We start from the raw sequence: 17,804 nt of genomic DNA on the forward strand, positions 1-17,804 counted from the left end.
TGAACATGGATTCTATCTGCCCTGGCTCCTTAAGGTGCTGGAGTTACAGTTCCAATAAAGTTCCACACCACTTCCCCCAAGCCAACCCTCTTCCCTACTCAGTCAGCTTCCCAAATCCTAGGCAGCCCCTCTGATGACCTTGTCCCTGCCTCTGCCACATGCAACCTGTCAGGAGTGCCTGTTTCTCTCCTCTCCAATGTGACTTTATCTTCCACAGACACTGCTGCCCCAGTGCAGGCCATTGCCATCTCTCCAGAGATGCCAGAATCGGCTAATTGGTCTCTCTGCTCCTACTCTGCACTGTCACCCTGCACACACACTTCATTTCCCACACAGCAGTTAGATTCACTTAAAAACAACTTCAGTCAGAGCTCAGCAGCCTCCTGCCTAAAGCATCCAGTGACTCCATGCTGTCAACCCCAACTCCCCATTATAGTCCCAGGTCCTAATGTGCTGGTCTCACATACTGCTCCTCGATGCCACAGCCTGCTCCCTTCTTGTCTTCAGGGACTCCCCAACATCAGGCTCTAAAGAACACCCCACCCAATCCTCTTTATACTCTGATGCTCATGAGTTCCTCTGTCTCTGAAATTCTCTCTGTCATCGGCATTTCTGGGGGGTTAGGGGCAGGTTTTTGTTTTGTTTTGTTGTTTGGAGCGAGGGTATGTAGCGTTGGCTACTATTGATCTACTCTCTATGTAGACCAGGACAGCTTAAAGAGATCTTTTTGCCTCTGGGCAGCCTTAAGCTTATAGAGATCTGTCTGCCTCCGCCTCCCCAGTGAGGGATTAAAGGTGTGCACCGCAATAGCTGACTAAGGGGGCTTTTCCATTTCAGACAGGCTTTCAGACGTGAGATCTAGCACTCCCCATGCTAGGACTGCAGGCCTACACCTCCACGCCTGCTTGGCTGCTAACTTGTCTCTCCTAACCAAAGTGAATTGCCAAGTCAGCAGAGGTCCTCCACAATTGCCCAAGGATACAGCACATGGTTGGATCCCAGCCATCATGAGGGATATACGACTAGCCTAGACTTCTCCTAAGACCAAAGAGGAATAGAGATAGAAGCTTGTGGCTTTTCCTCATAGGCTGCTCTGTTTGGCCCAGTGTGGGCTCTGAAGCCCCAGAGCTACCCACCTACCCTCATTCTTCAGGCCTTAGCCTCTCTGAAAGCTAAATCTGTACACTGTAACTAAATTCCTAGATCACCACAGACAGGTTTGCAGAGCCATGCAGGAGAGCGATCAAACTGTATCCCACCACAGGAACCCAGCTTCAATCATCCAATTGCAGGATGGCAGGCTACTATTTGCTGGCTGTCAGAGAAGTCGATGTTCAGAGTGTGCTTTTACATGTTTATATGGATGTGTGCTCTGTTTAGTGGAGGCACAGAACAAGCGTGTGCTGTGAATTAATCAGCTCGTGGAGGAGGATGGCATGGGCAGCTTTCAATGAGCAGTTCTGAAAATTAACACCATGGAAACATCTGGCAAGACAGAAACACTCATTTAAAGAGGTGGTAGGGTCTAGATGGGCTTCCCATCCAGACAGCAGTAGATGGGCAACCTAGCTTTTCTAATGGGATGTCTGGCCCCCAAAACATGTCTTACACAAACAGTTGAGGCCCCACCTGACTGTAGATGTCCACTGCTCAGCATTCCCTCAAGCATTATGACTGTGGCAGAGGAAGGCAGGTAAGGGACATGGGGGAGGTAAAGAGTGAGTGAGCTCTGGGGGGCAGGAGGTGTTCATGAGCTGGTCGTGGCCATTGGGGATGAGGGGCTCCTGCTTGGCCTGCAGCATGAATTTCAAATGTCTCCAGCATACACTACTCTGCCTATGGGTAGATTTGGTGTGGACTATCTGGGTAAGGAACAAAAACCAACATTTACACTGTCCCACATTCCTGCACACCCTACAAGAAGACATCAGAACTCTCCTTCTTCCATTTGTGTATAGCTAGAGCTCAGTTATGGCTATGGCCAGCACAGACTGAACTACCTGTGTGGGTAGAACTCTGGGCCCCCCAGTTTCCCAATTAAGTCCCACATACCATTTCCTGCTCCCTAGAGGTAATGGTCTTGGCACCTTGCAGTAGGTGTGTGTGTGTGTGTGTGTGTGTGTGTGTGTGTGTGCACATACATCCTTCCAGATTTTGTTCTATGTACAGCCACTACTCAGCACCTGTGGGAGATTTATTGCAGGGTTCCCGTAGATACCAGCATTGTCTCATGCTGCAGTCCTGTGTATAAAACATCACAAATTTGCATATAACCTATGTACACCTTCCTGCTTTCTCCAAACCATCTCTAAGTGACTTATAAAGCCTAATACAATGTAAATGCTATGGAAATTGTTATGCTACATTGTGTAGGGAAGAAAGAAAAATATGTTTGGTAGAGATTTTTTTTACTGAATATTTTTATGCTACTGGTTGAATTCTAGGCCAGGCTATTGTTATGTAGGTGGCTATATAAACATCATCAGACCTCACAGGTTGTACTAGGAAGCTATCTGGGGGTCTACACTGCACCACAGAGCCTTGGGGCTAGGGGCTTGCAGGTGGGCACCCCTCAGCATCTCCTCAGCAAAGCTCTAGAAGAAGGATGCCTTTATAAATCTGGGGAAAATAATTTCCTGCTGTAAGACCTAGCCTCTGCCTCATGTCCAGTTACCAGTGCTTCAACCGAAGCTTGCTCTTCTTTATCCAGAATCCAGTACAATTCAGAAATCCCATCCTTCCAACTACCTCACCCAGAACCATCTGTGAGTGTGTACTTCTGTGCAAGTACACTCTCCTGCTTCCCTTCTTTAATGAGAGATGTGGTGGTACTTATGCTGATGCTGCCTCAAGTGACACTCTGAAGTCCCATGACTGCTACGTGGTCCCTTTCCCTGCTCTCATTTTCCCTTTATGCTCTTTCTCTCTAGTTCTTAAGAACCAGACACTTGAGATGATAATTCATGCTTAACACATCGTAAGTATCATTGCAACCTAGGCAGCTGAATTAGCTTGCTGAGGCCACTTACCTCCCCAGCCTGGCATGGATAACTGCCCTGCCCCTTCCAATGAACACATCTACTACTCAGCAAAGGGGAGTGGTCATGTGGCTTCCCTGAGGCAGAGCTGAGGGGTGTAGAGCTCTAAAGTCATTGTCTCCAGAGGTGACTACTAACTTCAGCATGACCAACCTCTCCAGAAAAGCATCTGAATACAGCACTGGCTGAATCCAAACATCAGGGCGGGTCTAGGAAAGCAAAGCATGCCTTGGGTGGCCACTCAGCCACAGTGGGCTTCATTTGTGCCAGCCTGAAGGTATCCATACACCAGACCCACTGCACAAATGTGAGCCAGTCTCCCTATCTGCACCCAAAGAAGGTTCTAGAGGAGGAAGTAACTAGAGGTTCTGGGACACTTGGAGGTGGGGTGGGGTCTTCCTCCTACATTGCTGTTTCCACTTGGTTTTACTAGGCTTTGGAGACTCTGTAGAGCAAACTGCTGTGTCCAGACAGTGGCCTATCAGGTCTCAGGACAGGCTCAGCAGAGCCTCCTCCAGGAAGGCCCCAGCTCTTTGACTTCCTTCTCTCTGCTTGATGCCAGTTGTTGAGGGCTTTGCTCTGAGCTCTCAGACTTTGCTCTGAGCTCTCAGACTTGCTATCTGGCTTCCTGCCCCTCTGCTAATCATCTGTGTACCCCTGTGCCCACCAGGATGTGGGGCCTCTGCCCTGAGGCTTACATTTGCTCCTTTCTTCAAGTTCCTGTATATGAGCTGTCATCACTCTGGCTCTGTCAGGGAGGGGAACTCAATGCTCTTTCACATGTCCTTCAGGGAGGATGACCAAAGCAATACATCTTTGTCATGAGGACACTTACTTCTCTCAAGAGAGAGGGAGACAGTAAGTAGGGTAGCAGATAGGAGAGGATTGGGAGGAAGCTTTGGAAATAAATGGTAGAACTGCAGCTGAGGTGACCAGGGGGACAAAGGGACCAGGGCAGGACATGATGGGGGAGTCAGGCATTAGAAGAGAGGCCAAGCTGCTGTGGTTGGTAGGCAGGCAGACCTGGATTAGGGTATAGAGCTGGGTTATTGAGCACTCAGAGAAAGAGGAGTGAGAAAGAAAGCAACCGGGTAGGACAAAGGTCAGTAACGGCTCCAGGGAACTAATGAGCAAATGCCATAGCATGGAACTGCCCTGAACTCAAGAGAAGACCTTATATGGGTCCCCTTTGCATCCTCCTCATCCTCCTGGGGGCCCTTGGCTGACCTCCCCTCTTCACTTTCTATGGACAGTGTGGATCCAGCCCCATGGGCTGCCATAGGCAAGTGGTCATCTCTAAACTCGCCTGAGAAGACAATCCCAGCAGATATTATAGCCCTGCTCCTGAGAATCACCAGCCATAGACTTAAACACTGATTAGCTATGCCACTGATTCACCCTGCCACAGAACTGTCCTGCCACTCAGCTGTCCTGTCACTCAGCTTTCATGCCACACAGCTGTCCTGTCACTCAGCTCTCCTGTCACCCAGCTCTCCTGTCACTCAGCTCTCCTGTCACTCAGCTCTCCTGTCACTCAGCTCTCCTGTCACTCAGCTCTCCTGTCACTCAGCTCTCATGCCACAGAACTGTCCTGCCACTCAGCTGTCCTGTCACTCAGCTGTCCTGTCGCTCAGCTGTCCTGTCACTCAGCTCTCCTGTCACCCAGCTCTCCTGTCACCCAGCTCTCCTGTCACCCAGCTCTCCTGTCACTCAGCTCTCCTGTCACCCAGCTCTCCTGTCACTCAGCTCTCCTGTCACCCAGCTCTCCTGTCACTCAGCTCTCCTGTCACCCAGCTCTCCTGTCACTCAGCTCTCCTGTCACTCAGCTCTCCTGTCACTCAGCTCTCCTGTCACTCAGCTCTCCTGTCACTCAGCTGTCCTGTCACACAGCAGTCCTGTCACCCAGCTCTCCTGTCACCCAGCTCTCCTGTCACCCAGCTCTCCTGTCACTCAGCTCTCCTGTCACTCAGCTTTCATGCCACACAGCTGTCCTGTCACACAGCTGTCCTGTCACTCAGCTGTCCTGTCACTCAGCTGTCCTGTCACTCAGCTCTCCTGTCACTCAGCTCTCCTGTCACTCAGCTCTCCTGTCACTCAGCTGTCCTGTCACCCAGCTCTCCTGTCACACAGTTGTCTTGCCATGTAGCTATCCTGCCTAGCACTCCCTGCTTTTGGCTAAGAGTATGGGGCCTCAGCTGCTATCCCGAGTTTGTACCTTCCTGCTAAGGAAGCTTGGCCAAGGCCTAACCTCTAAGGTCAACACCTCAGCCTTATGGTAATAATCAATCCCCTATCCACAAAGTACTTTGCTTAATGCCACCAGGCCACCTGCCTCAGCTGACTAAATGTTTGCTGTGATCAGAATCCAAACCAAATGTTAAAAATAATAACAAAAAAATTCAAGACAATTTGGGTTGTTTAAATATGCAATAATGATTAAAGCAAAACAATAATTGCTATCAGGCCCCATGATGTTGGGCATTGGGTTATAAGAAAGAAACACAAACTTGAGTGTCCAGAGGCAGTGAAATGTTCATGGATGAAAGGGGCCATAGCTAGGGCTCACATTCAAATGCTCTGGGATAAAACAGAAGCGGCAGGGTGGGATGCTCTTGGGTTGACACTCAACACTCTCCACACTGGCACTAATGGAATCCCTTCCAGAAAAATAGATGCCAATACATCTGTTATCATGGGAGAAACAAGGCACATCCAAGCATGGCTGCCTGTGCCCACACCATGCTGTGCTTAGTTAGGTTGGGCCTGGAGGTGCTTGCCTGGGTTCCCCTGCCCTCAGCATCCCTCAGACAGCAGCTATAGTGACCTTTTAGATCCTTTGGTCAGACTGTCTCCTGTTCAGAACATTCCAGTGATTCTTTTTTTTTTTCTTTTCTTTTTTTTTTTTTTTTTTTGGTTTTTCGAGACAGGGTTTCTCTGTGGCTTTGGAGGCTGTCCTGGAACTCGCTTGGTAGTCCAGGCTGGTCTCGAACTCACAGAGATCCGCCTGCCTCTGCCTCCCGAGTGCTGGGATTAAAGGCATGCGCCACCAACGCCCGGCAACATTCCAGTGATTCTAAGGCTGGTATCTGCATAGAGGCATGAAGCCCAGGACTCACCTGAGCATCTACATGCATTCAGGGAACATTATTTATGACACAAGACGTTTGGAGATCACTAAGCTACTTCCCACATTTAGTCACTCATTCTCACGTGTGTGCCTCTCACAGGCCAGACTCCTGGCGTAGTGGACCAATGACAGCTGTCACAGCAGACATGGCTGTGCTATCCTCTGTGTGTTGTGAAGGGCAGCCTCCTGTTCTTACTTCCCTTACCAAGTCCCTCTTCTCGAGATGGCTCACACTTACAATGCAACCTACTGAGGGAAAGGAGCTGGAAATGTTAACCTGAGGATGCAACAGGCAGCACGCTCCAATCAAAATGAACCCCCTTGCTCTAGGACTCTCCTCCACTCCAAGTAAACCTTGCTTTCCCACTTAACTTTCCTTCCTCCGACTCCCATATACAAAACATTGCATTAACAAGCTATGTCTGTAGGCCAAGCTGTATTCCCTATAAACTCTCACTTTATCTCCTCCAAAACACACAGCAATAGAGTTCTCTGGAGAATATTAAATCGACCAAGACACAGCTGCATTTGTTTGTGTTTTTCTGCCCCCGGTAAGTTCTGGCAACAGATGGTTGTGTGTCATGTAAGCAGTGTTCTGCAGTGCCACTCCGTGCTCCACTCTGGGTGTCAGAACCCACACTTCCTCACTCACAGTACACCTCCGACTCACCCCTGACTCAGAGGGCCCTGAGCCCTTTCTGTATTCTGCATGTCCCAAGAAGGTTGCAGACAGGTAAATAAGAGCCTGTCTTAGCTAGGGCACACAGTTTCTCAGCACTGTGATCCAGGGTGTAAAATGTGCCCAAGATTCATGCTTAATGACCATGCTGTCTGCGAGACCAGGCCGCAGCATCTCATTTCCCAGTTTAGAACAAGGTGTGGGGAGCACCTGCAGGGACCCTGGACAGAAGGGTAGGGGGCTCTGAGCACTTAAGAGGTGGCCAGGGATGAAGGGAAATCACAGGTCACGGGCCCTTGGGACCTTCCTCACATATTCCAGATACTTGTTTTTCCTCAAATTTAAACTTTAGGAATTTATTAACAAAGAAAGACCTCAACAGCAGAAACCAAGGCAAGTTTTCTGTTGCTGGTCAGGGCAGTGGAGCCCTATGAATAGTCATAGGGACTGTGTCCACCTCATGGGTCTCAGGTCTGTGGTGCCTAGCAGTTGGTGGATGCTGGTTGTGGGAAGAACTAGCCAGGAGAACAAGGGTGGGGGTGGGAAGGAAGGAGGAGGGCAGAGGAGAGGGAGGGTGTTATGGGCTCTTCTGGAGGACTGTCAGCTTTGTTTCAGCACTGTCATCTTGGGTGTAAGAAAGGGCAGCATGGTTGCTCGTGGACTATAGGAATGTGAACTCACCCACTGATTCTTTCATTCACCCATCTATCATGTGCTCATCTCCTAGGCATAGCCGAGTGGTAGAGACCTCTAGCCCTACTGTCTTGGAGCCCACAACCTACAGAGGAGGATAGGGAAGGTCCGTGAAACCCAGAAGTGGCTCAAGGGCAGGGGCCAATCCCTGGAGAAAGCACCCCCTGGGGAATCTTCAGGAAAAGCATTTGGAGCTGAGTGAGGGGATGTGGGCAGGGACAAGGGTGTGGCCACGACAGCCGGCACTCACTGGTGTGAGAGAGGGGAGGCACTGATGGGGACAGCAGAGACTGGCTCAAGAGCACTGGGAAGCTCAGTTGTCACACCAGTGGCTTGACCTTGATCCTCTGGGTCAAAGAGTTTGAAGCAGCAGAAGAGGATGACAGGATCTCCTAGGGGCTGCTGGAGACAGGCTGGAGGGCTAGGGCAGGAGGATTAAGAGTTCAAGGGCAGATTTGGCTACAGGGTAAATTCTAGGCCAGCCTGAACTACATAATAAGGCTCTGTCTCAATAAGTAAACAAGCAAAGGAAGGAACAAACAACACCATCCCCACACCAGTTCCCAAGCTCAGGGGAATGGTTACAAGTGCCAGCATGGCCTGGGTCTCCTCCATTGAGGCCATTCACAGTAGCTGTACCTTCCTTTCTGGCTATAGGTTTACAGATGGCCATAGACCCCACAGTTCCCTAGTGTCTATCTAGCAAAATGGAGGCTGGGGTCAGGTCCTACTCACCATCTCTCCTGTGCTACTGTCCCTCATGTCTTGCATGAGGCATGGCTATTCTTGACCCCATGTTGACTGAAGAGGGAAGTACAGCAGAATGACAGTGCCCCTGCCTTTCTCACTCACTCTGTGCCTGTGGGGTTCCCTGGCAGCACTATCTACGTAAGCTACACCATGCTTGCTTCACCTTGCTCAGAGCTCAGCACACTGCATGATTTGTCTATGTCTTGTCTATCAGTGTCTCAGAAAGGCGGCCTTCGGGGCAGTTTGTGTCTTTTGCGTTGGTCTCCTCAGAACATATCAAGAGACAGCACCTGGTGTGCGCATATGGGTAAAGAACTAAAGCAAATCGACTCATGAAGAACAGGCTGGGGAAGGAAGGATGAGGGCAGGACAGTGGAGGGTGCAGAGCAAGGACCCTGGGACCAGATGGACCTGCAGCCACAGTGAAAGCTGGCCATGTAGGGTTAGCTCCATAGCTCTCAAGCCTGGTCTGACACACAGAATCCCTGTCCCATCTACCCCAACTACCAAATAAGAACCTACTTTCTGTCATGCATGGTGGTATACAACTTTAGTTCAGCCCACAGGAGGCAGAGGCAGAGGCAAGTGGATGTCTGTGAGTCTGAGGTCAGTCTGCCTACAGAGTTCTGGGACAGCCAGAACTGTCTCAAAAAAGGTGGGGGGCTACTTCCTAGCAAGCTTGGTCCCTGCAGATTAACACCTCGCTCACCCAGCTGTCGTGGCTAAATGGACGGCCTGGAGTCTGAGTGCATAGGCTCTTCTTCTCAGACTGACATGATAGAGCGTTTACTACTGTCACTTCCTAAGCCTTAGAAGCTGTAAGTTCTGCTCCTGGGGGCTCTCAGGAAGGCTCTTGTTGGACTCACTCAGAACTCAGGAAGCGAGCCACTGGCACATTACTAAGTGTGTGCACCACCAAGTGAGCTGTGAGGAGGCAGGGCATGCCACTTACCCCATCTGCTGTCCAGTAATTCCGAACCTTGATCTTGGCCAGACCGAAGTCACGAAGCTGTCGCATGTTGTGGATAATAAAATAGAGTTGAAGAGGAGGGTGGAAGGGGCAGGTCCACACTGGAGAGTCCTTCTTGCTCTGAAAGGTCAAAAGATGGGAACTGTAAGGGACATTTCTGCCTGTCTCCAGGGCAAACGGCCAGTGACTCTGGCTAATTGAAACCAGCAGACATGCAAGGGCTGGGCAGGGCCACCTTATTTCCATAGTGAGTGTTGCCCTCTGCTCTTGCCCCTCTCCAGTCGCGCTTCATAGTGCCAATAGCCCTGTCCCTGCAAAAAGCTGCCAGCCAGATGGAACTCAAAATGCAGTGGGCTTTATTTTAATCAGCTTAATGGGCTTTGAGGAGGGCACTGGGGGTGGGGAGGGCTGCCAGGAGGCCTAGAGAGAGTCTCTGCTGGCACGGTTTGATTAACCTGGCAAGCAGAGCCTCTGATTTTCTTTTGTCAAACCCTGTGGAATTTTTCAAATTTGAGAAGAAAGGAGAAAAAGAAATTTCAGAGCCATGTGCTGGAACAGGCTGCTCCTTTCAGGGTTTCCAAATGCAGGGGCTTCTGCTTGCACTTCCTTCATGATACAGGCGACAGCCAGGGTGTTGCCAGGATTGCCCTTGAAGACACAGGGTACCAGAGCCAGGTGCCTGTTGGAATCTGTGTCCTCACCGGTACTATTTCCTGAGGGACAGCTTTGGTGGCAGATGGGTAAAGCCAAATCAGGGGACTTTCTGTTCCAGTTGCCTCCTATGATATTTCTATGGGAACAAAAGCTGCAGCTGGGCTCAGTGGGTAAAGACACTTGTTGCCAAGGCTAACAACCTGAGCCTGATTCCTGGGGCCCACAGGTGGAAGGGGAGAACCAACTCTTAAGAATTATCCCTCTGATCTACACATACAAAGAATGTAATTACAGCAGAAGGGAAAAACTTAAGCCAGTGCTGCTCCCAAGCCCACACTGGCAGCTGGCTGGCACTGCCATGCTTCCACCCTCCTCACCCTGGGAAGTTCACTATATGTCATGTGGTTCCTCATTCCCTTTCTGCTGCGATGCTGCCTCTCCTCCAGGCAGCTCTGGCTTCCTGTAGAAATGGAGGTGAGTGTGGACAGACTCTGGGTCCTGTCACAGCAGTTGAGCAGTGCTCTGTAAGAGGACCCCCCCCCCAGTTTCACTCATTCCTGAATCCCAGCATTGGGTACAGCTCCTTGGCCCAGGACTGACCTAGTGGCTAAGTGACATGGGTCTCCTAGCATATGTGCTAGGGTTGCAGCTTTTACAGGAGAGACAATCTTGAATATAGTCTGAAGTCATCTGTTTGCTTCGGATGTTGGAAAGGGAAATAAGAAGCACCAACTCATTGCCAGAACTGAAAAATGTGGTGGCTTACTCCTCAGAGCCTGGTTTCTAGATTCTCCTCTGAGGTGGCCTGACACTGGCAGAGAGGGGACAGGAATTGATTTCCTTTCTCATTTCTGTCAGCAGGAGGAATGGCAGGAGAACTAAGGGGGCACTGTGTCATTTGAAACCCAAGTGCATTACCTGAGGATAACTCATGGGCTCATTAGTAGCCAGGCCCTCTGGTGTTCCTGTTCAGACAGAGTCTGTGTGAGAACCTGGTGGGAAGCCAGGGACTGACCCCCGCAGTGCCAGGCCAGCAGGCAGAACATCTGTAGCACCCTCCCCACATCATAGGCAGAAAGGAAGGGGCAGGGCAAGGATCTTGCAGGCTTCTGCTGCTGCTATGATGTGGTGGGAGGCCCTCTGGAACCCTAGGGTGAGTGGACTGCTGGGCCTCCATGTGCATGGAAGACCAAGGTGCAACTTGGCCTCTGGTCTGCCTTAGGATGCCCACAGCCCACGTAGTGGAGTGAGGGTTTAGTCTCAGTGATGATCATAAGCATGAATGGGACAGAGCATGGATAAGTTCTACTTCAACTCACATTCTTCTAGTAGCAGACCCTGAGACAAAAAGCCCTGGGCAATGGTGGACAGTGGTAGACCTAGGCAGAGAGGGGAGGTAGGCTGCTCATGAAGGATATATGAGTGACATAGCCATTCCTGTGGGGACCACCAAGGAAGCAGGGAGCCAATGTGGGCATATCTCGGAAAGACTCTAACACCCTGATCCCCACATCAGTATGAGCTGAAGACTGCTTCTAGGGACTTCAGTACCCCTCTCCAGATTGAACTGGATACATGAAGGCCCAGAAAACCTATATGGTGACTAACTATAAAGCCAAAGGTGCCTTTCTGTCCCAGCATTGATTAACACAGATCCAAGCATAAGCAGAGAAATGCCAGTTGCCTCAGAACTTATACTAAACTAGTAGTTTCCAAAGGAATAAGCTACTAATAACAAAATGGTCAACCTTCTGGAAGGATGTCAAGGGCACTCTGCTTGGGAACCAGCCAACCTTCAAATGTGTACTGACTGTATGTTTTTACATGTCATTTGGAATTCATGGCCTTACACATATACAAGGACTAATAATCCCTTTAGAGCATTCTTGAAATGACAAAGAATGTAGAGATGAGAACAGATGAGTGACTCCACATGCTAGGAATGGAGCTGTGCTGTATCTTCAGGTGCTAGTAATTCCATAAAGTCATACATGACAAAATGGCACAGAAACACACACACACACACACACACACACACACACACACACACACACACACACACACAGAGTCCGATATGAGGACTGTCTAAATACAGTGACAGCCTTTGTTATCTTTGGGGGAAACTGGGCAATGGCATCTCTGTGTGTCCTTTTTGCTTTGAGATATAACTCATATACTACAAAATTCATCATACAACCAGCATCACCATCTTTTCCCAGCACATTTCACTTTCTACTGAAGGAGTCCTGCAGCCACTGGTCACCCACTCCCATGCCTGGCCTGTTCCTGTGTCTATATATCTGCTTGGGCTGTGTTTCCTATAAATGGAATCATTCACTATGTGGCCTTCTCATACTTAGCTTTTAAGGTGCATCCATGAATGTTGTAGCCTGTACCAACACTTCATTCCTTGTCATGGCTGGATATTAGTCTATTGTATGGCCACACCACTTTTTCATTATTTTTCCATCAGTCTGTATTTTGGGTTGTTTCCATCTTCTGTTGAGTTTCCATTATGTTTTTTTGTTGTTGTTGTTGTATTGATGAGCACATCTCTTGGTTATACACCCAGGAGTGGAACTTTCTGAAGAACTGCCACGCTGTTTCCCACAGTGGTTGGTCTGTTGGCTTTCATCAGTACTTGTCATTTCTTCTGGTCATCCCTGGGGGTATGACTGGGTTCCACAGTGAGCCTTTATTTGCGGTTTCAAAAGGTACATGTTGAGTACTGGTGTGTGGTTTTCTGATGTTTGCTTTGTTTCAGCAATATGGTCTTAGAAATACCGGGGACCCTCTCCCTCCTCTTCTATATTTTATAAGACTGAAGAGACTGTCACAGGCTCAAAGGTTCATTCTTTAAGTACTACCAGGATTCACCAGTGGCACCATCTCACCCCAGGCTTCCCTTGTGGGGTTTTTGATCATCAGTTCAATTTCTTTCTTTTCTTGGGACTGCTCAGTTTTGGTAATTTGCTCACCGTGGCATTTATACAGTTCGTGGAGGTTATCTTATTTGTTGGCATACAGTCTTATAACCCTTATTTCTATAAGGTCAGTAATGATATCCCTTCCTTCCCTTTATAGTCATTGAAATCTTTGCTTCCTCCTTTAGTAGTCTAAAGGTTTTCAGTTTTGTTGATCTTTTCAAAGAACCAACTTTGGCTCCATTGATTTTTCTCTATTGATGGTCTTTTTTTTTTTCCCTGCATCACTTTTACAGCTTTCTGTGGGTCTATAATCATCTCCGAATAAAAAGTTTAAAAGTATGCAGCAGGAGTTTTTATGTATTAGGGTTTGGTGTAATCAAGGACAGACAAGTACTTATCAGTTAAATGGGGAAGGCAGAGACACCCAGGTACAGGAGTGTTTATTCCAATGAGACAGGCTCTGAGGAGCCTAACAATGACATAACAGTGAGTGGGCAGGTGGGGACAGGGTTCTCTTTACTGTGGGCAGGGAATTCTTGGTAAGAAAATGATACTTGGGCTGAAATCCAAATGCAGATGAACTGGATCAGTGTGCCCAGAGATGTGGGGGTAATGGAGGCAAACTACTGGAGAAGGGAGTCCCGGGAGCAGACAGTGTCCTGTGGGCCCTATCCACCCAGTTGCCTGGGTGACAAGAGGCTACTGTTGTTTTTCTCTGTGAGGGTACTTCCTGAAAGGATTAGCTGAAGGGAAAGCCCTTCCAAAGTGGGGGCCCAGATATAATGAGATCTGAGGAAAAAGCCATCCTGCTTGCTTCTCATAGTAGCTCACTGCTGTTCTTATTAATGACTATATTCTGAAGCTGCCTCCATTCTTCACTGGACACAGCTCCTGTAGCCTTCTAACATGACTGAAGGGAGACCTGTGGCTCTCCAGGAATCCTTCAGGCACATCTGGGACCACTGTGGCATCCAGTTGCACGAACCAAATAGCTATTGGGGTCTCTGCCTGTCTAGTGCCGTTAGCCACTGCTGGACTCCCTCCATCCCGACCCATTGTGGAAGCCAATCTAATAAATACCCCTTTGTGATATATATTCTATGGGTTCTGTTCCCTTGGAAGCCCTGGCTCACAGAGAATGACAAGCAGGAAGAGAAGGTAAGAAAGGAAGCCCACTTCACAGGCTTTGCTACCCGAGAAGGACTAAGGAGATGGAGAAGCCCAACGTCAGACCCACTAGGAAGCAGAGACACAAGATTCATGGGAGAGCTTGAAAGCCGCTAGCTAAGAGAGTAACCCTCAGGACAAAAAAGGTATGCACTACCTAGTTCTTAACATTTTTTTTGGAATAGAAATGAAAAATAAATTTCCTGGGAATAACTATTGACTAGGGAAATCCCTAATTTCAAAGGCTGTAAGCACTGGATGTGGGCAGCCTAGCAGGTAAAGATACCAATTGTTAAGCAAAGGAGTCCTTGAGGGGACAAGACACAGGTGAGAGAAGGTGGGAGGAAAGATCAAGCATCCACAGGGCTGGGTGGACAAATGTGGCTCCATCACAGCACCATGGGTCAGGGACAGAGAGGGCAGACACAGAAGGGGCAGGGATGGAAAGAGTGACCATAGAGGAGGCAAGATGGAGGATGGGCACAGAACGAGGATTGTTCTTTCTTTTTTGTTGTTTTTATTTTTCCTTTTTCCTCTCTCTCTCTCTCTCTCTCTCTCTCTCTCTCTCTTTCTCTCTCTCTGTGTGTGTGTGTGTGTGTGTGTGTGTGTGTGTACATGGAGGTCAGAGCATAAGCTGTTAAGCTGTAAGAATCATTCTCTTTCTATTATGTGTGTGCCCATTCGTGTGTGGGGGTGGGCAGAGGCAGAAGTCAACATCAGATGCCTTCCTTACTTGATGCCCACCTTATATTTTGTGAACTAATTTGACCAGGCTGGCTCTAAGGCCCAACCTATTTCTGCCTCCCTGGAGCTGGCCTTGGACACAAGCGGCTGTGCTCAGGCCCCACCCTACCCCCTGCCCTTGCCATAGCACTGGGAATCTAAAGTCAGGTTCCTCGTGTCTGTTTGGCAAGCATTTACCACCTAAGCCATCTCATCAGTCCATTTGGGTGTTTAGGACAAGGTCTCACTATGTAGCCCAGGCTGGCCTCCCACTCATAGCTCTCCTGCTTCTGAATGGTGAGATGACAGAAGGCTTCCTCACCATTCCTCACCTAGGAAGGGGTTTTTCCTGGAGTCTGAATATTCCAAATCTACCAGCACACCCCCAGTTCCCTATAGTGAACCAGCTTCTTCAAATCCGCTCTTTTTAAAGGTGCGTCTGTGCTCGGCTGTCAGTGGTTCCCTGCCAGCCACTACTGTGTGGTCAGGGCAGGTCCCTCAAACCCCTGAGGCCTGGTTTGCTCATTGATGAAATGAGGACAGTCCGGGCAAGGTTCACACGGAGGTCAAGTGAGACAAAATAGCAGGCTGTTGCTGGTATAAGACAGTGCAATCATGTCTATGAAACAGGGCATTCTGGTTGCCCAGTCCTGGCAGACAGACAATGGAGGGATATCTATCCAGCAGCCCAGGGTGACACAGCTGCTTTGTGTCCCAACTTCAGCCCCAGCTCCTAAAGAAAACCAAACCAATGAAGCTACCCACTAGCAAAGTTCAGCAACCCCAGGAAGTAGGGAGAGGCACAGCCACTATCAGAACTATCCCTTGGGAACCCAAGAATACTTTCTCTTGCCCATGGGGTGCTCTGCTAGTTCACTTTCAGTACTTTAAAGAACAGTATTAATTTTGGATGGATGGATGGACTAGTTAGGTTTCTGTTGCTGTGATACAACACTGACCAAACCTAACTTTGAGTAGAACAGGTACATTTGGCTTACAAGTCCAGATCACAGTCCATCTTTGTGGAAAACCAGGGCAGGAACTCAACCCAGGAACTTTGAGGCAGGAGTTGGAGCAGAGACCATGGAGGAATGCTGCTTACCAGCATGACCTCCTCAGCCTGCTTTCTTATAGAGGCTAGGACTACTTGCCCAGGTGAGGGTCCAGTGCTCCCACACTAACCATTAGTCAAGAAGATGCTGCATAGACTTGTCTACAGGCCAATCTGTGGAAGGCATTTTTCTCAACTAAGGTTTCTCTTCTAGATGACCCAAGCTTGTGTCAAGTTGACAAATGACCAAGCAGCACAGTGGACAACACCATCCAGAAATTTATCAGGGCTTTAAAAGATACAGAAGAGCACCTGACACCCACCCAATCCCCTGCTCTGCTCTTGGTTCTGCAGACTCTTCCAAGGCAACCAGGAGTGGTGCCAGATACAGCACAGCAAAGCTATGTGGCTGGATCTTCTGCTCAGTGCAGCTAACCTGAACATGATGGGAGGAAGCAAGGCATGGTGGCAAGTCCCTATAACACCAGATCCAGGGAGAGGGGGAGGAGGACTGGGAATTCACAGTTACTCTAGGCTTTGTAGTGAGTTCAAGGACATCTCAGGCAATGTAGTGTGAATCTGTCTCAAAAACCATAAAAACCAATAAAAAGATGGTAACAAGGGAAAATACCATTGCTTATAAAACTAACCTCTATTAATTATCTACAAGAACAAATATTCAATGTCTGCTGGGTCTGGACCCATGGCCTCAAGAAGCAGCATTCTGAGGAGGTGTAGGCTCAGTGTGGACCAGGCTGCAGCTCATTCACCTGGCCCCACTCCTTTCCTCTGTGACCCTGGCCATGTGCATGCCCGTCTCCAAGCCTTAGTTTTTTTTCATCTACAAAATGAAGGCACTGACCTCAGTGACCCCCAGTGATCTATGTTTAGTGGTCACATCAGGACACAGAGCAGCCATTTAGGCAAGACCTCAGGAAGAGACACACTGGGGGCTTCAGAAAGTACCATTACATGGGCTTCTCCTCACTTGGCTGCAGAGAATGACTAAGGCTGATGACAGCATGCTTCCCCAACCTGAGACTGTATCCTCACTGTGGACAGAGAGCACACACCAAGCCCAGGCACCCTTCACTTACCACTAAGTCCCTGTTGACAAGGCAGCCCAGCTCTCCTGGCAACACTGCGTTCCGGATGTCCACATCATGAGGTGAGACATACAGCTTTATGTCGTTCAGGTCAAAGAACTGGACTTCCGTGAGACCCACCCATGATGCATTGCCCCAGTTAGATAGGATTTCCATGGTCACATAGATGGCGTCTTCGATCTCATCTACTCTCGATCTCCGGTTTTCCTGAAGAGAAAAATACCAAAGGGCAGCAAGCCTGAACTTAGTGCGGCCATTGTTCTCTCCCCCTAGGGCCTCACACAGCATTCAGCCCCGTGGTGCCTCAGTCCCCACCTGTACTCTGCAGATAATCATAGCACCTGCCCATTGTGGCCACTAATAGGCTAGCAAGGGTTCCTATTTGTAAGGTATCTAAAACATAGGGAATGGACTGGAAAGATGGCTCAGTGGGTAAAGGTACTTGCTGCCAAATTTGACAACCTGAGTTTGACCCTCAGAAACTATAGTGGAAAGGGAGAACTGATTCTGTGCACACACACACACACACACACACACACACACACACACACACACACACCATGCACAAACTAACTACTAATATCAGTAATAAATAAAACATAAAAACTTTAAAGCAATAGCTAAAACATAGGGATTGGGGTGGGAGTGGCTTGGTGGTAAAGCACTTGCGGAGCCTGCACAAGGCCCTGGGTTCCAGCTCTAACACAGAAAAATAGATGTAGATATATACAGCAACTGTGTCCCCAGAACTTGCTAAATATCACACTTGAAGGCCTTCAAATGAAAGAAAGATATTGTTAAGAAACTGGATTCTGACTGAACACGCACTTCTTGCCCGACTGCAGCCCAGAAGCTTTCTGTAACATCTGAAATCAGCAGGTGGCCTGGGCTGTGCTGGAGTCCCCCAAGCCCATTGTCC

General features: G+C 49.0%; 1 protein-coding gene across 5 annotated transcripts in view; it reads right to left on the minus strand.

Annotated features, from left to right (window-relative positions):
• Positions 1 to 17,804, minus strand: part of Katnip (katanin interacting protein) — a 165,805-nt gene that overhangs the window by 36,241 nt on the left and 111,760 nt on the right. For all 5 annotated transcript variants that reach the window (XM_040754736.1, XM_040754746.1, XM_040754733.1 and 2 more), the window contains 2 exons: positions 16,877 to 17,092; positions 9,240 to 9,377 (listed from right to left, as the gene is read on the minus strand). In XM_040754736.1, the coding sequence (XP_040610670.1) occupies positions 9,240 to 9,377; positions 16,877 to 17,092 (354 nt within the window). The remainder of the gene's footprint in view (positions 1 to 9,239; positions 9,378 to 16,876; positions 17,093 to 17,804) is intronic.

Source organism: Mesocricetus auratus, unplaced genomic scaffold, assembly GCF_017639785.1.
Source record: "Mesocricetus auratus isolate SY011 unplaced genomic scaffold, BCM_Maur_2.0 Super-Scaffold_4256, whole genome shotgun sequence".
In the NCBI taxonomy this organism is placed as follows: domain Eukaryota; kingdom Metazoa; phylum Chordata; class Mammalia; order Rodentia; family Cricetidae; genus Mesocricetus; species Mesocricetus auratus.